Genomic DNA, 20,296 nt, shown 5'->3' with positions numbered 1-20,296 from the left:
ATTCACTAAAAGCTGGAACAGGATAGGCACAAAGGCGTATGTGGATGATTTCGAAGGGGCGACACCTCTTGACCGAAAATATACCTCTCTGTGACAAGCGGAAAATATTTTGACACTTTGTATAATTATGATAGCCATATATTATAGGACGTACATGATTCGTCATCAAAATAGACGTGATCAAATATTTTAGAAGAAAATATATAGGGCCCGTCGCTGCTAGAAAATAAGACGAGGGTTGCCCGAGTATTGGTAAATTCAAAATTGTTGGGGGAGGGGAGGGTGATCCAGCCCTCGGCTACAGTCCTACATGTTAAGAAATCCATCGCAGTACCTGAGCAATTAAAATAGCCCCTTCACCCATGAGTAAAACTATTGTATTGTATTGTATTAATTAAGTCTTATTTTGAACGTATTTGCACCCAGGTTGTAGAGTAATCATGTACTGTTAAGAAAGCTACCAGTTGCCTGATGATCGCTCGCAAGGAATGAAACTCAGAGTAGCAACCATGTTCCATTAGTCTGCTTTATTCAATATATATATATATATATATATATATATGTAAGTAAAAATATTGTATGTGTTTAACGGGTTAATGCTTATACATTATCCCTATACATTGAAGCCTGCAGAAACCCCCATGTAGACACTGTTGACAGATGTAATACACATACTGGCCCGAATTCACAAACGAGGTTTGTCGACAAACCTCCTTTTGTTTCGACAAACCTCCTTTTGTTTCGACAAACCACCTTTTGTTTCGACAAACCACCTTTTGTTTTTTTACAAACCAAGGTTTGTAAAAACGCGTTGAAACGCGTCGTATGACGCACATAAACCTCGGTTTGTCGACAAACCTCCTTTATGAATTCAGGCCATTGTGTGTAGAAAGGACAATTTTGGTTTATGAAATACGAATGAGATGAATACAATAGCACGCAGTATAATCGACGTGATGAGATCACAGTCCAAGGTTCAAATGGCGCTCTATGGGAAAACCCACCAGTACTATTACAAATAAAGTATCAATTCAAGGCGCAGCGCCTAATTTTGCAGAGTAGACACCATTAATGACGTTGCGTACGTTCAAATTTGGGTAGAGAACCCATGTTTATATTGTGACGTACACGTATTCCCTAATAATCAGAACATATGTCGAGTTAGGCCTGCAGATATCATGTTTATATCACCATCAAGATCGCAGGTATACAAATATTATTCAGGTATACAACAAACTCTTCATGAAACATTTAATCAGGATTTAGTGCAGGCTGAATTGCTTTCTCTAATTTGTCACCGGTGCGCACATCACTTCCATGGCCGAGAAACAGGAAGAAGAGGACGTTCCGATCTCTTCACAAGGCTTGACATGTCCACTGTGTCTTGGTATCTTCGAAGATGCAACCCTCTTGACCTCTTGCGGACATACCTTCTGTCGAACCTGTCTCAGGAAATATGACCTTTCCCACCAGGATCTTGATCACATGGTCTGCCCTCTCTGCAGGGCGGTGACGAAGTTGTCCGCAAACCGGGTCGACGATCTCCTCCCCAATGTGACGGTCAACGGACTCGTGGACGAACACCGTGCCAGGTCTGGAGGGGCCAGTGCCATCCTGGAGATGCGGCAAAGGTGCACTGTCTGCAACCACCAGGTAGAGGCCATCGCTTTCTGCAGTACGTGCGATGCATACATGTGTGATCAATGCTGCGTTGGCCACAAACAACTGAAGCTGTTCTTCGAAGGTCATGAGATTGTATCTATCCAGGATATCGTTGAGGGACATTCTAAACCTGGTTGCTCCTCCGAGAAATGTTCCGTCCACAGACAAGAGAACAAACATATTTTCTGTCAGAATTGTAAGATACGCGTCTGTTTCAAGTGCGTCATCATCGATCATCGAGATCACAAGATACAATCACATGAGGACTTCGAAAAGGAAATGCAGGTTAAGGTACGTAGCCCAGTGGCAGATCATTCATGAACCGTCTTACATATCTTGTTCGAATATGTATTATTATTATTTATAGATAACCCAAATGTACACCGTTGCTAAATGAAGTTATAATAATTGTTCCTTACCTCTTATCGTGACAATTCGATTTATTCTTGATAGACTGCAGTGTATTGATCATAGAGATAGATCTGTAAGAGGTCTGGGGAGATATAAACTTTATCGAAATAAATCATATCCTTTCAATCATTTCATGCAAAGGATTATAATAATATTCTATTGGAGCATCGATATTTATTATACATTGAAAGGCTCATTATAATTATGAATTATAACATTGATCTCAACTGTGTAGGATCCAGGATTCTCTATCGGGTGAGGAGTTCACAATTCCGATAATTCTGTGACAAAACCCTGATAAAAGGTACAACATTATCTGACAAGCACAATAACATAGGTTTTATGGAACGACTTTTCTTTCGTAAGACACCAATCACTCCCTTAGAGAATAGTTCACTTGTGGTGCCGTCTTGTGAAATATGCTAATCGGCAGTCAGCTCGTGTGATATTATACAAATAATACACGTCAATGAGGGCATTTTAATAGTAAGAATTACCCATTACAAGGTACCTGTGGAACAGTCTAACACGCCCGATGCGATAGCCGAGGATGTTTGGACTGTTTCGAAGGTACCGAGTGTGGGTAATTTTTGCTAATGCCCGAACAAAATGATGTGTATTATTTGTTAAATAATGACCGGCCATAAGTATGTACTAATGACCGGTCATTAAAATAAATTCAGGTTAGTCAAAAGTACTCTGATTATTGGTCCAGTAAAACCCAATTCAATATATCATGGTCTGAACGAGCCTTAACAGTGGTGATTAAAGAATGTGATCAGAAATTCACCTTCAAGTGAGAATCATTCGTTTTGCTTCCCTACTACTTTCGTTATTCAGGTGAGTGATCTTCTCCATCGTTGTACAGCAAAGCAATCAGAACTGGAGAAGAACATTCAGACTGTGGAGACACATCGTCATGAAGCACACAGTGCTCTTCAGCTACTACGTGAAGATGTCAGCCAAGCCTGTCATACCAAGGTCAAGCAACTAGAAGATAACCGAGGTGTACTCGTTGAGAAAATCGATGCTCTGGAGCGTAGTTTTGATGAAGCCCTCAACGTTGTCAAATCGAATGATGAACAGATGATCAAGAGCATTTGCAGTTCGGTAGATCTTGTGGCTAATGCTAGACTGGGATGTCTTGAGGCGGACAGTCTGGTTGCTCACACATTCCTTTGCGAAGAGATCGATGGCTTGCTAAAGGAGGTTATTGATCAAACCTCTACAGCAACCATACGGGAGAAGGCACAGAAGCAGATATTCAAGCCTGCAGATGACACCAGTCTTGACCTTGGGGATATCTCAGAAACAGATGCTGAGGCTGCACTGGATGACATGCTGAAGGGTGCTTCCGATGACACTTCTGCAGCAACCATAGGGGAGGAAGCCCAGATTGCAGAAGAGGATATCACGACAGGGCTATCCGTTCCACAGTCTAAAAGTCAACCGAAAGTCTGTGTCATTAAGTGTGTAGATCTACCTGAAGATTTTGAGGCGATGACAAAATACACTAATAACTCAGTGGCAATCACATATTATTATGCACATTACATTAATATCTTTAATTCAGATGAAAATGTACCTAGGAAATATTCCAACATTCCACACGATATGAAATGTTTTGATCTTGTCTTTCAAAGTGACATGACTCTATGTGTATCTACAGGTAAAACAAAGGTACACAGGTATTCTCGAAATGGCGCTCGGAAATCTACCACCGAAGTGAGAAGCAATGGACATTTTGTAAGGTTGAGTAGGAGTCAATCAGATGAAATTCTCATGACTCAACATTCAAACTATGTCTTCATTTACGACCCCTCTGGAAAAAAACTCATACACAATGTGCCAACTACACACGAGATCACTTACCAGACATCTGCAACGAAGTCGGGTTTGATCGTCACAAATTGTTCTTTTAGGAAAACTAAATACCCAAGGATGGTGATGGTGTATGACAGAGATGGGAATTCCGGAAAGTATCTACAATCTCCACAGGGTGTCCACCTGTATCACGCCGTGGACGAGCAGGACAGGGTGTATGTAGCGAGTTTTGATCAAAACACTGGACAAGTCCTGATCAGGCTCTATGATCTTGATGGTCTGAACCTGAAGGAGAGAGGACGGTTCAGTCCATTGTACGTGAAAGTAGGCCATGCATTATGTCGCATGGTTTCTCTCACTCCACAAACACTTGCGTTTGCTTCTTTAAATAGACTCTATTTCTTAGAAGTTAAATTGTAATTGGTCCAGATTGATTCCATGGTACCTCTTAAGACAGACCCTTTTGGATGTTACTGTAAGTCACAGGTTCAATATCAAGAGCGTCGCACATAACCATGCCAATACAGACTTTCTTCACGTACTTCTAAAGATAGTGGTATAATGATTCGATGACCTAATGTCACGAAATTGTAAGTGTTATTATAAATACTAATAAATAAATATCAAAAATAATAGTTGGTTCTTGTACTGCGCTCATGCCTGTCAAACCTGACACTCTTGGCGCTTTACAATTATTACCTCGGCTTGAGCTTGGCTGCCATTATGGCGCTCTAGCATTTCAAGAACTTAATTCCTGCCATTTACCTCACCTGGGTCGAGTGTTGCAAATGTTTATAACGTCTTACAAAAGGTCATTAGTGTCGTGGTGGGACTCGAACCCTGAGATCCACATGCAGTCTCAGTCACCAATCGACTAGATCACGACATATTCAAGTGGAAAAGAAGTACAATAGTTGACGGACGATGAAGAAACATTAATGAATCAAGTGGAGAGGTATAAAAGATTTGTGCCATAGTTGGGAATCAAGATTTGAATATATGTTTTAAGCATGTTCTCAAGTACATGTATACCTGGGGGCGTTTCACAATCCTTGTCATCAGTTATAAATGACGGTTTTTGCTATAAGCTATTAAACTCCATGCTTCTGATTGATTATCAGCAGAGGTGTCACTGATTTTTGTCATATGTCATTAAAAAAAGGGTTTTTTGAAACGCCCTCCAGGAGGCATGCCGATATGCCCATATAAACACGCAAGGCAGATTTTTGTCGGGCACCTGCCCCTTTGTACCCCCATGGATGCAAAAATGAGTATATGGTATTGAAAATGAAATATGATAATGTAAATGTATATATGTAAATATATAAGGTAGAAAGTGAAACTAATTCACACCAGGAATATGTATATATAAATATATAAATATATAAATATATAAATCGTTAAGACACCCTGGTCCAGATATTTGGAATGCTTTACCTAACAATATTAAACACTCTGCATTTCTTTAGTCATTCAAAGCCTCAGTTAAAAACATTTAATATCCAAATATTCATAAACATTATAAGGGTCTTAACGATTTTAATCGTTTATATAAATTAATTTAAGATGACTAGTTCATAAACAAAACGAATCGAACACTCACTGCACACACCTGACATGCACACCCCCTCTCTTTCTCTCTCTCTCCAACTCTCTCTCTCTCTTTCTCCCGGCTGCTATAATGCTTATGATAGTGGGCCTCTTCATATATCTTGATTCTTTGATTTACCGCCATACTTTCAAGTTTTCATTTATAAACATGCATTTTTGTTTGTGTATTTCAGTTGTCACGTTTATGTAAATCAATTATATTATAATTATACTATCATTGTTATTTGAATATTTTTGTATTTAATTTTTCGATAAATGCAGAAACATCTGTTAAAAAAAAAAGATTATCACTTTGGATTATTTTCCTTCAGCAATTAAATTCAATATGTGCATCGCAACCAGATGCATAGCATATTTCCTGTCCAGTTTAAGTGCTGGTCCTATTATCTTTCTTCTCTTTGCATTTGTTTTGTTCCTCTGATCTTTTTAAAATTTTGCTTATCAAGAGGGAAGAGGAATATTCCCCATTCCACCGAATCTATGCCAGTGGTTACATAGATAAAATAATCATTCTCCAAATCATTCTGCAACATACACACTATGTATTAGCCTATTTATTCGGAGAACATCAAAAACCATACAAAATTACAAAGTACATTAATTCCAATACATATGTAACTACATTTCAATATACAATCCGCAATGGCGTAGCATTACATGTACACGCGAAATGGAAGGGCTCATGCAAATATACCCTTCTTTTCTTTACCCATATTGAAAAGCTAAAACGAGAGAAAAACGTGAGAAAATTAACAGTGAAAGAAAGTAAAAGAGAGTAAAAGATAGAAAATAGAAGAGTGCCAGGCAACAAAGAATGCACATAATAAGACACCTTCCCCTCGCTCCATTGTCTGGTAATTCTCCAACAGTTTTTCCACATTGTAACACCAGTTCCAATCAACGGCTGGACCCAACTTATGCCACTTTACATGCACACTCATATCTAAATCCAAAAACGAACAGAAGTTTTTATTATTCATCAATATCAAAGCCAAAGACATGCATTTCACTAGTGTCATTTGGGGATTTCTTCCAAAGTACATTGAAAAACGAAATAAACATTTTGACCCATGATTTTGGTTCTTTCATCTTTTCTTTGACACACATGTACTTCATGATAGTCCATCAAATGTAAACAGGTACATCGCAATTCTTTAATCATGGGTTTTTATGACTCCAATATGAAATTTGTTTACTTGATAAAATTGAGCATTTTATATAGAAGAACAAATTAGAACAAAACAAAGTGCTTGTTTCATGATTGATGATCATAATTTAAAGAAAAATCTCCATGCCAATACATGAACTTTAATTTCAGGAAAAGAAAACCTACTATGACTATATGATGGTTATAAAATACTGAGATGCACACATATTGAGTTCTTCGAAACGACAACATCTCACATTATATTTGGTCTTTTGAATGATCTGATAATCAAGTTCCGAAATGCTTCCTTTCTTTGTAAAGTGGAAGAAAACAGCATACTGAGACAATGTTTGCATGGTATATCCAAGCTTGTCACATTGTGCAGGTAGCAGGCGCGTACGCAGGATTTTTTCAAGGGGGGGGTTTTAACATTTATAAATCGGGCCGAAAATTTCGCAACGACTCAGCCAGCCGCTGAATAAGCGGGGGGGGGTAAGAGGTCACTTTTTTTTTTTTTTTGGTCCCAAAAAAATCGCAACGACTCAGCCGACCGCTGAATAAGCGGGGGGGGGGGGGGGGGGGGTAAGAGGACACATTTTTTTTTTTTTTTTATCTCGAAATTTGAAAATTTGACATTTTGCTCCGTTGGGGGGGGGGGGTAAGGTCAGCTTTTTTAGGTCAACCATGGAAATATTTTTTTTTTTTTTTTTTTTTTTTTTTTAATGAAAAAATAAAAAAAAATAAAAAAAAAAAATCCAAAAGGGGGGGGGGGGGGTTTTAGAGAAATTTAGGGGGGGTTTACACACAAAAAATTACCAAGGGGGGGGGGGGTTTAACCCCCCAAACACCCCCCCTGTGTACGCGCCTGGCAGGTAGTAAGCAAGCAAAACATCATAGTGATCGACACAGGATTACGTTTTTAAATGGTTTTCAAAGTGCTTCATGATATATTTATATAATCAGAACTACTTAAAATGAAAGTTCATATGCCAATGAAAAACTACATATAGCAGCAGATTTTATATAAAACAGCTTCTTTTTAAAAAAAATTGAATTTTAGCATATTCCAATCATTTTTTTGAAGAATAATATATATAATAAAGTCCATTATAATGCTAAGAATGACACTACATTTGATCCAAACTATACATTTAAATTATATCATTCCAAAAAATAGTTACACCTTTTCTTATTTAAAGTGCCATTTAAAGAAAATTACGATGTCGTTTTCGTTGTCGGAACCCGATGATGTCGACGACTTATCCATGCTTTCCATAATGGATTCTGCACGTGTGCAATGCAGTGCAAAATTATAATAGCGAACGAGGTCGTGCAGCCCGAATGCTATCGCACACTATTGCGCGCGTAATGATATATTTAACACACGCTGTAAATAGCAGACTTGTCAGTGAATCGATTGTACAATTTCGCAAGTTTTTTTTATAAAGTTTGAGTTCGGGAGCAAGTTTGAATGTCGGCAATATGTCAAATTTGATTCTGTATATTAATTTACATGTTATTATTAGCATGCCAACGAAACGGGGTTGCACTTGCCGCCCAAAGAAAATGTACAATTTCAGTAGTCTTCCCGTTGTCTATCGCGGGTAATTACCTCGGGGGTAACCTAGCTACTAGGAGGCGGAGCTGGGGGAGGTACGTGGGTTGCCCGTTCGGCCTTTTTTGTTTCCAGCAAAACTTATTAGCAAAAGGAGATATATTTGCAAACTAATTTGAGAACAAAATAAATCAGGTTAATATCTTCGTTAAGAATAGTTTTGGGTACATGGAACATAGAAACATTGGCGTTTTTAGCCCTTGAAGTAGATGTTAAAACTTCAAAAGCGTTTTTCTCGGTTCCCACTTTTTTTTACCAGCGCCCAAGCTACGCGACCTTTTACCGGGCAACCGACGGCTGTCCTCGTGGGTAACCTACTGCAAGGGGGAGGTGGGGGGAGGGTACTTGTCCTCGGGGGTAACCTACTAGGAGGGGGATGTGGGGAGGATACTTGCCCTCGGGGGTAACCTACTAGGAGGGGAGGGTGGGGGAGGGTACTTGTCCTTTGGGGGTAACCTACTAGGAGGGGGAGGCGGGGGAGGGTACTTGTCCTCGGGGGGTAACCTACTAGGAGGGGGAGGCGGGGGAGGGTACTTGTCCTCGGGGGGGGGGGGTAACCTACTAGGAGGGGGAGGCGGGGGAGGGTACTTGTCCTCGGGGGTAACCTACTAGGAGGGGGAGGCGGGGGAGGGTACTTGTCCTCGGGGGGTAACCTACTAGGAGGGGGAGGCGGGGGAGGGTACTTGTCCTCGGGGGTAACCTACTAGGAGGGGGAGGCGGGGGAGGGTACTTGTCCTCGGGGGGTAACCTACTAGGAGGGGGAGGCGGGGGAGGGTACTTGTCCTCGGGGGTAACCTACTAGGAGGGGGAGGCGGGGGAGGGTACTTGTCCTCGGGAGTTACCTACTAGGAGGGGAGGCGGGGGAGGGTACTTGTCCTCGGGGGGTAACTCATAGGAGGGGGAGGTGGGGAGGGTACTCGTCCTCGGGGGTAACCTACTGCGTGTGGGAGGTAGGGGTGGGTTCTCTTCCTGGATCTGCCACTGGGGAAGGGTATTTGTCCTCGGGGAGGCGGGTAATTGTCCATATTTATGACATTTTGATGATCAGGCTGGAAGGGGATCTGAGGGGGGTTGTTCCCAGGTTCTACCCAATCGGGAGGGAGAGGGGGAGTTTGGGGGAGGGTAACTGTTCTCGAGGAGGCGGGTAATTCTCCGGGGGGATGGGGGCGGTTTAAAAAACGTGCCGTTGGTAATTGGCCGGAGGGTTGTTGTCCAGGAGGTCCTAGAACTGTTCCTGAGATTTTCCCGAGGTCAAGACTGGTGTCATCTGCAGGCTTGAACTTCTGCTTGTTTGCCTTCTCCTTTATGGTTGCTGCAGAGGTTTGATCAATTACCTCCTTTAGCAAGCCATCGATCTCTTCGCAAAGGAATGTGTGAGCAGATAGACTGTCCGTCTCAAGGCAACCTAGTCTGTCATTATCCACCAAATCTACCGAACTACAAATGCTCTTGATCATCTGTCGGTCGTTCGACTTTAGAACGTTGAGGGCTTCATCAAAACTACGTTCCAGAGCATCGATCTTCTCAATGAGTACACGTCGGTTGTCTTCTAGCTGCTTGACCTTGGTACGACAGGCTAGGCCCACATTTTTACGTAGAAGCTGAAGCGCAGTATGTGCCTCATTACGATGTGTCTCCACACTTTGAATATTCTTCTCCAGGTCGGATTTCTTTGCCTTACAACGAAAGAGAAGATCACTCACCTAAAGAACAGAAGTTGAAGGAAAGCAAAAAGAATGATTCTCACTTGAAAGTAAAATTCTGATCACATTCTGAAATCAAGGCCCGGATCCAGGGGGGGGGGGGACGAGCGGGCCTTGCTCCCCTCCCCCTGACAAAACAACAATATACAATTTTTTTTTAGATTGTGACCAGAAATTTACCTCTTTTTTTTTTGTTGCTCAAATGGGGGGGGGGGGGGGGAGGATTGAGCGAAATATCGGCCGGCGCGATTTTCAAATTTCCGGGGCAAAAAAGAAAAAGATAAATTAGTGCTCACTAACCGGGAGGGGGGGGGGGCTTTGGAAGAATGGTCGCGTTCCAGTCAACGCGACAAGACAAGACACCCCCATAGCATCCTTTCGGCAAAACCGGGAAGGGGGGGGCTTTGGACGAATGGCCGCGTTCCAGTCAACGCGACGCGACGCTACCCACCCTTTTGGCATAAGCCTTTGATATTCACAATTTTAGGCTTTCCGGAACACAACCTGGTAGCCTAACTGAAAAAGCTGTTAACTATAATTATTCCGTCAACAGGACCCGCTTAGTTTTCGTTTAGAGGAATTAACCAAGGGAACAGGAATGAAAAAAAAATGGAAAGTAATGATGGTGTTAAGAAGTTTTTTTAAATAAAGTTCAATGAAATTAATTGCTTTCATTTGCCGGAAAACCCCCAATCGTAAATAGTGCACTCACCGTAGAAGCCGACAAGAGAACTTCGCCCCCACCCCCTCCCCACTCCTGGAACGGAGGGACCGCATTCATGTTCCCCAAATCTCCGGTAATTTTCACGCAACAAAGTCCGGCTCGTAATACACAAAAAATCGGCCCGTATTGACTTTACACACCGGACTTAAATGGGTTGCTTTCAAGGGGAGGGAACATTCAGGATTTCTAAGGGGGGGCCCAAATTTGAAATTATACGAGCCAAATATTGATAAGTAATGGTGACCAGCAAATGGCGTAATGAGCCAAAAACAAAACAAAAATCGGCATAGACGAACAGAGCGGGCCTCCCTTGGGGGTATGGGGCACAGTGCCCCCCCCCCCACTTTTTAAGCCCCCGAAAAGTGCCCACTTTTACATAGAAAAAGTGCCCCATAATTTTTTTTTAAAGTACCCCTTTTTACATTTTTACTTTGACAAGTGCCCCCTATTAATTTGTAAAAGTGCCTCTTCCCCTTTTCATCTCTGAAAGGTGCCACTTTTATTTGGACACGTGCCCCCTTCACCTCTCGTACGTGCCTCTTTTACTTTGACAAGTGCCCCTTTTTCTTTGTAAGAAGTGCCCCTTCCCCTTTTAATAACTACCCCTATTTTAACTCGGATAAGCGCACCTCATATTTTCACATGTGCCTTTTTCCCTTCTAATTAGTGCCCCTTTTCTTAATGATATGTTTCCCATTGAAAAAGAGCCCCTTTATCTTCCCATAAGTACCCCTTCTCTGTTCATTGCCTCTTTTCAGATGCGGGAAGTGCCTCTTTTCACCTCTGATAAGGATATCTTAGAAAAGCCCCTACCAAAATCTGATGGGGGCCCCGTTTCCGTCGACAAACGCCTATTTCCTATTCTCATAACTGACTTTTTCATCTCTGGTGAGTGCCTCTTTTGGGGGGTTTAAGAAGTGCCCCATTTTCACCTCTGATAATTACTCTTTGTACTTTGGCACATGCTCATTTTCTTTCCTGATAAGTGTCCCCTTTCCTCTCATCATTAAAGGTATAGACCAGTACTGCGAGGTATTGTGAAAGAAACGTTGTGGAATCGATCAGAAAAGGTTGATCATTTAGCATATAATGGTATGTTTTCGCTTTGAGATTTCCCTTTGAAGGTGCACTTTTTTTCTTTCCCCTCCCTTCTCTTTTTCTTCTCCCTCTTCTTTCTTTCCCTTTCTCCCCTCTTTCCCTCTCCCTTCTTTTTCCTCTATCTCTCTCTCTTTTTTCTTTTTTTGCGGGGGAGGGGAAAGGCCCGCTCGGCTCCCCTGGATCCGCGCCTGCATACGCGTACCCTTAATAACATTGAGTGGGGGGGGGGGCGCAGAGAACATTATTAATATGTCAAACTACACTTTAAGAAGTACAGGTAGCATAATGAATATCTGCAAGTTATGGATTTTTTTCATTTTTCTGAACAAGGTTTCTCCGGAGAAAGAGACGACGACGAGGATTCAAACTGAATAAACCTACTTATATCTGTTTGTAAAATAACACTGAACAGTGAAAGTTCCAACAATACACTTTATTTTCGAATGTTCTCATATCATTTATAAGATAGTATTTTACCAGCAACATGTGTTCAGGAATCAGGAGTAATTATACTAATGGTACATGCGAACGTTTTCGTTATACGATCTATCCGCATTCGAGTTGAGGCTGTATGCACAGACTCATAGGCCCGAATTCACAAAGGAGGTTTTCGTGCGTCATATGACACGTTTCAACGCGTTTTTACAAACCAGGTTTGTAAAAAAACGCGTCAAAACGCGTCATATGACGCACATAAACTTATGTTTGTCGACAAACCTCCTTTGTGAATTCGGGCCATAGATTCCGCAATGAACAATGAAACGTGCATCATTTTTTTTTTATACAACGAAACTTCTAGATCTTCGTTATTTAATATAAAAAGAAATCACTTCAAGATAAATCCCAAATTTAATGAGCTTAGTTCCGTTAATTAGCGTGCACCAGGCGCGTACAAGGGGGGGGGGGGGGGAGGGGGTTGGAGGTTGAATCCCCGTCAATTTTGTTATGTGTGTGATTTTTTTATGACCCCCCTCCCCCCCTCAATTACAAAAAAAGGGGGGGGGAGGCACCAACAAAAACGACTACTTTCTGCGAAAATAAAAGGCACTTATAAAGGGAAATTTCAAAGCAAAAAAATACATTTTTTTTGGTTTACATTGGTAGATCCCCTTTCACTGTGATTATATTATCAAGAACGATTTCAATATTTGTTTCTCCTTAAAAAATATGCAAGATATTGCTAAAGAAACAAATTTAAGATTTGTGAGGTCGCGGTGCGAAAAATTACATCTTATTAAGAGGAAAAACCCCAATCCTGATAGAATTATAAGCACATTCTCATAACGGAAGACTGAAAAGACCTTTGATAAGGAACATATAATTAAATCGACTATATGCGAGCGAGCGTAGCGAGCAAGCTTTGGGGAAAATTACTCTTAGTCGGTTTAAGTTAGTGGCACGTGTAATGATGGAAAAAAGGGGGATACTTATATCGAAAGGGATGAAGACACTTACTAACAAAGAAAAGGAGCATGTGTCAAAGTACTAAGGGTAATTATCAGAGGTGAACAAAGGTGCCTAAATAGAGGCAGTCATTAAACACGAAAAAGGCACTTATGAGAATGGTAAATGGGTATTTGTCGATGGAAAAGGGGGACCCATCAGATTTTTATAGAGGCATTTATCAGAGGTGAAACGGGGCATTTATGAAAATGGGCATTGGGAAGGGGAAAGGTCCCTAATTGGCTAAAAGAAAAACATTTAGATGTGAAAAGGGGCACTGACCAGATGAAATGGAAATTACAAACTGATTCAGCCGAGGACGTAGGTTCGAAACCGAGTAACGTCTTTCGGATGGTGACGTTAAAGGTCGGTCCCCAGACATGAATAATACTATCTGATTGATACACGTCGGTAAAAACCCAAATGCACACACACACATTAGACCAACTATGAAAAGGGGCACTTATAAGAATGAAAAAGGGGCACGATTGATAACACAAAATCATTTGTTGAAAGAAAAGGGGGACTGATCAGATTTTAATAGGAGCATTTATGAGAGGTGAAAGGGGTCATTAGGAAAAGGTGAAGGTGCACTTCTAAGAAGGAAAAGGAGCATTTATTTTATAAAAAAGAAAAAGGGGAACGTGTCAAAATAAAAGGGGCAGTTAAAAGAGGTGAAAAGGGGAACTCGACAGAGATGAAAAGAGCACTTATTAAGAGGGGAAGGGGCACTTGTCAAAGTAAAACGAGCATCTCTCAGATTTGAATAGGGGCAATTATTGGAGGTGATGAGCGCACTTACCTGAAGTGAAAAGGATAACTTTTCGTACCTGAAAAGGGTGATTTACCAAAGATGAAAAGGGGCACTTATGAGAATGGAAAGGGATACTTTTTATAGGTGGAAATGGGAATTTATGAGAAGGGGAAGAGGCTCTTCGAAAGGGCACTTGTCAAAGTAAATTTATTTATTTATTTATTTATTTATTTATTCAAACTTATTTATTCAGGTACACAAAATCAGAAGTAAATCTATTTTGCATCTTAGACCTGGTATTAAAAACAGCATATTAAGTTAAATAAGAAAGTATAACCAAGTAAAATACACAATACATCATAGTAATACAAAATATGGAAGTATAATAATTCAAGGTCTTAACAACAATGATTCTAAATATAAATGAATGCTACATAATTGTCAACATAAAATAGTCAAATAAGAGTATGCAAATGTAAGGTCTTAGATTAGAGGTTTTAGATGTAAAAAGGGCACCTCTCAAACTTTAATAGGGCAATTATCAGAGGTGACAGGGGCACTTATCGAAAATGAAAAGGGGCATATGTGGCACCTGATTAAAAAAGGCACTTATGAGAAATGGACACTTACTGCAAAAGCATATATGAGGGGCACGTATCAAAATAAAATGGGCACGTTTATAAAGTAATAGGGGCACTCTTCCTACGTAAAAAGGGGCACTTTAAAGTGGGGGAGCATATCTAAATATATTTCAAAGGTTTTTAAACATTTTTTAAAAATTTTCTCAGACCTGCTAAGCTCCACCCTACAAAAATGCTCCAGATCTCATTCATCTTGTGACATCATCTGTCAATCATTAGTCAAGAGACAATGGTATGTAGGTTCACCAGAGCTGATAACCTGTTTACAATACCAACATATGAGATGCTATGTCAGACGTCACCAGGAAAAGAAAGGTTAATGTGAATGTAATGTAAGAAAGAATGCAATTCTTTTGTGAGAATGTGCAATGATGGGGGTGGTTACATACCACTGTCTCTTGTTAGCTCACTAATGATGTGATATCACAAGATGAATGAGATCTGAAGCGTCTTTAAGGGTACGTACCTTATCCTGCATTTCCTTTTCGAAGTCTTGATGTGATTGTATCTTGTGATCTCGATGATCGATGACGACGCACTTGAAACAGACGCGCATCTTACAATCCTGACAGAACATATCTTTGTTCTCTCGTCTGTGGGCGGAACATTTCTCGGAAGGGCGACCAGGTTTAACTTTTCCCTCAATTATGTCCTGGAAAGATACGATCTCATGACCTTCGAAGAACAGCTTCAGTCGTTTGTGGCCAACGTGGCATTGGTCACACATGGATACATTGCATGTAATGCAAAAAGCGATCGGCTCTACCTGGATCTTGCAGACAGTGCACTTTTGCCGCATCTTCAGGATGGCATTTGCCCCTCCAGAACTGGCATGGTAGTCGTCTACGAGTCCGTTGACCGTCACATTGGGAAAGAGATCGTCGACCCGGTTTGCGGACAACTTTGTCACTGTCCTGCAGAGAGGGCAGACCATGTGATCAAGATCCTGGTGAGATAGGTCGTATTTCCTGAGACAGGGTCGACAGAAGGTATGTCCGCAAGAGGTTAAGAGGGTTGCATCGTCGAAGATACCAAGACACAGTGGACATTTCAGGCCTTGTGAAGAGATCGGAACGTCCTCTTCTTCCTGTTTCTCGGCCATTAGTGTGATGTGCGAATGGGTGACCAATTAGAGAAAGCAATTAAGCCTGCACAGAATCCCGTTTAAAAGATTTCAACGAGATCCACTTTTATGAAAAGTTTGCTGTAAACTTAGTGTATATTATGTAGCTCTACGATGCTGAAATAAACACAATATCTGCACTCATTAATAGAGAATACATGTACGTCACAATAACGAGTTCTCTTCCCAATGAAGCCTAAAGTATACACCGGTTATGATACCAACTATGCAAATAAGCGCAGCGCCCTGAATTTGTACTAGTACTGGTGGGTTTTCCCAGAGGTCAACACTTTCACCTTTGACGTCGATCGTATTACGTTGAATTTCCGCTATAATGTGCATCTCATTAGTATTCAGGAAACCAACTTTCGCTCTTAATTCTATGCATGTTATTGACAATGTGTTATTGATGAGCTGAGCTTGTTAATAGGTTCCTCACATTTCACCCTGTATAACCTACCATTCAATACAATTAATTCGACGTCTTTACCAAGAATTGATCATATAATGTGATACTTTTAGTATATTTTGTATTGTGTTCTAATTTTGTCACTAATGTGAATTCTCTTTTGTGAAATGTGAAACATAATAAACTTGGAATTTGAAATAGCGTACGTATCTGACCAACAGAGGAGACACGATAAGCAACGCGTAATATTCAGATTATTCATATATCCTTGCCTTATATAGGCTTATAGGAATGGGGATATCTGCAGGCTTAAAGATACTATTTCCCTTTTGCAGCCAACATTAAATTATGTAGAATTAGGCAGGATTTATGAATATGTCATGTATGTCCTATCCGTGAAGTTTAAACGTTAGCAGTGTCCTAATATTCAAATTATGCAAGGAAACCCCTTTACTTGCTACACTTCACTGTCAGACACTATTGAGTGACTGACTGGCCTCTTTTCTTCTTTGGTAATTAACTTACATAAAAAGTGTGAAAAGGGTACATGAGCATTTGTCTATATCATTAACCCACTTCTTGTAATGGCCAAAACATAAACTGATTGAATCTTTGCGCAGCATAAAACGTCCGACCATTTGATACAATGGTCTGAAAATTAGACTATTAGTTATATGAAAGGGTAGAAAATGAACTTTCTAGAAATGTGATTTTTTTTTCTTTGAAATTCAGATACCGCCCAAAAATTACTTTATAGTTTCCTCTCCTCGAAATGTTTTAAATCACTCATGCGTGAAATATGCATCATATGAGTTGCATCACATGAAAGAGGAGGATCTAAGCTTTACAAATATGTGTCATTTATCAATTATGTGATTAAGTTATGATAAAACATCGATAATTCTCGGTTTCGTTTTCTGGGACGCACTGTATAAAGACCAGGATAATCAGAGCCATCAATATTTAGAACTTGTTGAAATAAAGCGAAAATTGTTTTTGTGATACGTGTACCTCAGTCATAACCGCCAGACTCTAAATCGACTGACTTTAAAAAAAAAATTAGCGGTAATGTGATTGTTTGATCAATCTGTAGTTCATCTGGGGTTTGTTGCTTCCATTTGACTTGGGTATGCATGCAGGGGCGGATCCAGCCGGCGGCATGGGAAGGGGCCCAATTCGTGAGAAATATTTAGCGGTGACACAGCGACACAGCTGGCCGATAATTCGCTCAGTCGGGGGGGGGGGGGGGTAGTGAGCACTAATTTTTTTTAATTTTTCTTTTTTTTGGGGGGGGGGGCCTCGAAAATTTGAAAAATTGAACCCCCTTCTCCCCCCCCCCCCCCTTGAGCGTCAGGCGAGGGGGCCATCTAAATAAATTTTTAAAAAGGTAATTTAACGTCCCAGTGGAGGGGGCCCCCCCCCCCCCCCCCCCCCCCTGGATCCGGCCACTGTATGCATGTTACCAAAGCGTTTTGATAGAGATAGTTGTGACACGCGCATCTACGCGTACTGAATGAAGTTGACTTTGGCGCTGATAAACGTTGGAGAGCCGGGAGCGTCCGGGCTTTCACAGAGAATGGGCGCTATACCACTATACCAGAACTAAAATCCGCCATTATTATTATTATCGTCTGTCCCACTGGGTAGCCAGACACGGAGTTGGATACAGACTAGTAAAGGTCAACAAACAAATCTTCATAGTCAGGAAAATCAAAAGAACTTCATTGTTACACAGGGCATTGAATTCGCTGACGGACTTTGGACCTCCAATTATTTAATGCTCGATCGAGGAACTTCAGAACGAGCCTGTAGTTGCTTTTCAAAAGAACGAAGGATCATTTAATGAAAGTTTATACATGGGGCTGATTGTGATACTATATCATTTCTATCTACAGAATTACTTCGTGTTAATTAGAAAATACTTGTGCCTCCAGTTAGCAAAACAAATGTTCAAATCTGCAATGCAGAACCGCAGAATGGTTAATAGTGATTCATTTATGCCAATGAATGAAATGAGAAGGTACATTCGTTTTTTTCATGGACAAAAATGCATATATACCATCAATTTCTTTATCTTTACCATTAATTTCTTCATCTATACCATTTTGTACTCATGTATATTGTGTGTTGTATTTATTCCTGATTTTGTATTTTGTATACAATTGATAGTGTATGTTAACTGATGTTATATAGATTGAAGAAACAGCCGGATAACGAATGTTATGCCTTGTAACTTTAATAACATTGAACTTGAACTAGGTGAATGTTTGTTTCGATGTAGTTAAAATAAATTGGTTTACCCAGGCTCGTAGCTTGCTTGTCCTTAACACTTTTGTCATCTGCCTGATATTTCTTTATCGTGCTCTCTCCCTCTCCCTCTACTTTATCTGTATGTATTTGTAATAAAGTACACGTTTACGTCTCTTTATCCATGTATATTAAAGATTTGTTAATATCAAATATTCCCCTCTCACTCTTTCATCTCTCTCTTGTTTCTCCCTCGATCCCCACCCTCTCTCTTCTTATCCTTGTAAATATACTAAAGAAAATATCCTCTACTGAAAATCATTACCTTATGAGTTTCATGCAGTGTCATAAAATCAATAACGTCCCATGATGAGGAACATTATGATACATCAAATAAAATTAGTGTATACTTCCTCCCTATGAAAAGAGAAGCTGATACTTCCTCCGTCTTCTCTATTTCTTTGTACCCTATGTCTTCAACTTCCTTCCTCCTTCCTTCCTCCTACCCCTTTCTCTATCCCTCTTTTCTACAATTGTTTATCTCTCTCCCTCTCTCTCTTTCTCTCTTCCCTAGCTCCCGCCCCTTTCATTCTCCTGTCTTTTTTCAAATTCCAAATCTCTCTCCTTATTCCTTTCTCCACCCCCTTTACCAATATATCTCCTTTTATTTCTCTCTTCCCCGTCTTCTTTATCTCTTTGTTGATTCTCTTTCAATGATTTGATATGCTTGTATAAATTAGAATATAATAGTAAACAAATGTTAAGGGTTTATCCCCACAGCAGCCAAAAGCTGTAATATAGGTACTTTCCTTACATTTGAGGGGTACCACAAGGATCCGTCATATAAAATATCAAAAGAAAGACACATAATAAATGTAAAATTTACACATGATTTAAATGAATATACGTTTAAGAAAAAACACCCTTTGATTTGGTGAAACTACTATATTGAGTTATCCCGATTTTCACAAGGCATATGTATGGATGTAAAACGTGATATAAATCCCTGGATTGTTCAAAGTTACTCTAAATTTTGTTACTCCCAAAATATCCTCTGTCTCACCATCTATATGTTATATTTTCTCTTTTATCAAAATAATAAAGGACTTCAAGCTTTTAACTATACAGATAATCACGATGATGACAATTACTTTTAATTTATTTTATTAAAAAATGATTATGATATATATATATATATATATATATTGTGTTTAAGGGGTAAATGCTTATACATTAACCCTATACATTGAGGTCTGCAGACACCCCCATGTATACACCAGACACCATTGCCTTTCCAAAGGCAAGCAATTAAATGCAAGCTAGGATAACGCATTGCTTATTGTGTCCCAGTTAGTTAGCAATGTATATAAAGATACGTACGCCACTGTTGAAGGATGTGATACACATATACTGTATGTAGAAAGGACAATTTTGGTTTATTACATACAAATGAGATGACTTCAATAGCACGCAGTATAATCGACGTGATGAGATCGAAGTCAAAGGTTAAAATGGCGCTCTCTGGGAAAAACCCACCAGTACTACTACAAATAAGGCATCAATTCAGGGCGCAGCGCCTATTTGCAGCGTAGGCACCATTGACGTTGTGTACGTTAACATTTGGGTAGATAACTTGTGTTTATAATGTGACGTACACGTATTCCGTAATAATCAGAACATATATCGAGTAAGGCCTGCAGATATCATGTTTATATCACCATCAAGATCGCAGATATAGATATATTCTTCAGGTAAACAATAAACTCTTCAAACATACATGATTTAGTGCAGCTATATGCTTAATTGCTTTCTCTAATTTGTCACCGGTGCGCACATCACATCCATGGCCGAGAAGCAGGAAGAAGAGGACGTTCCGATCTCTTC

General features: G+C 40.2%; 2 protein-coding genes across 2 annotated transcripts; one reads left to right on the top strand and one right to left on the bottom strand.

Moving 5' to 3' along the window:
• The first annotated feature begins 880 nt into the window (after positions 1-880).
• LOC105446147 lies at positions 881-4,842 on the top strand. The gene is made up of 2 exons (XM_011682580.2): positions 881-1,953; positions 2,914-4,842. The coding sequence occupies exons 1-2, from the start codon at positions 1,318-1,320 to the stop codon at positions 4,315-4,317; spliced, it is 2,040 nt and encodes a 679-aa protein (XP_011680882.2). The 5' UTR covers positions 881-1,317; the 3' UTR covers positions 4,318-4,842.
• A 4,273-nt stretch (positions 4,843-9,115) lies between these two features.
• Positions 9,116-15,964, bottom strand: LOC100889366 (E3 ubiquitin-protein ligase Midline-1). Its single transcript, XM_030988236.1, has 2 exons — positions 15,100-15,964; positions 9,116-9,973 (listed from the first exon to the last, which is right to left on the bottom strand). The coding sequence occupies exons 1-2, from the start codon at positions 15,733-15,735 to the stop codon at positions 9,116-9,118; spliced, it is 1,494 nt and encodes a 497-aa protein (XP_030844096.1). The 5' UTR covers positions 15,736-15,964.
• Between the last annotated feature and the right edge of the window lie 4,332 nt (positions 15,965-20,296).

Source organism: Strongylocentrotus purpuratus, unplaced genomic scaffold, assembly GCF_000002235.5.
Source record: "Strongylocentrotus purpuratus isolate Spur 01 unplaced genomic scaffold, Spur_5.0 spur5_scaffold_17, whole genome shotgun sequence".
Lineage (NCBI taxonomy): Eukaryota > Metazoa > Echinodermata > Echinoidea > Camarodonta > Strongylocentrotidae > Strongylocentrotus > Strongylocentrotus purpuratus.
The sequence above is the reverse complement of the archived record's forward strand: the minus strand, read 5'-3'. Positions and strand labels throughout refer to the sequence as shown.

Excerpts from the sequence above, each read along its gene's own strand:
- LOC105446147 (XM_011682580.2), top strand. The coding sequence starts at position 1,318 with ATGGCCGAGAAACAGGAAGAAGAGGACGTTCCGATCTCTTCACAAGGC. Across the intron at positions 1,954-2,913 it reads AAAAGGAAATGCAGGTTAAG|GTGAGTGATCTTCTCCATCG; the intron begins GTACGTAGCCCA and ends TTCGTTATTCAG.
- LOC100889366 (XM_030988236.1), bottom strand. The coding sequence starts at position 15,735 with ATGGCCGAGAAACAGGAAGAAGAGGACGTTCCGATCTCTTCACAAGGC. Across the intron at positions 9,974-15,099 it reads AAAAGGAAATGCAGGATAAG|GTGAGTGATCTTCTCTTTCG; the intron begins GTACGTACCCTT and ends TCTGTTCTTTAG.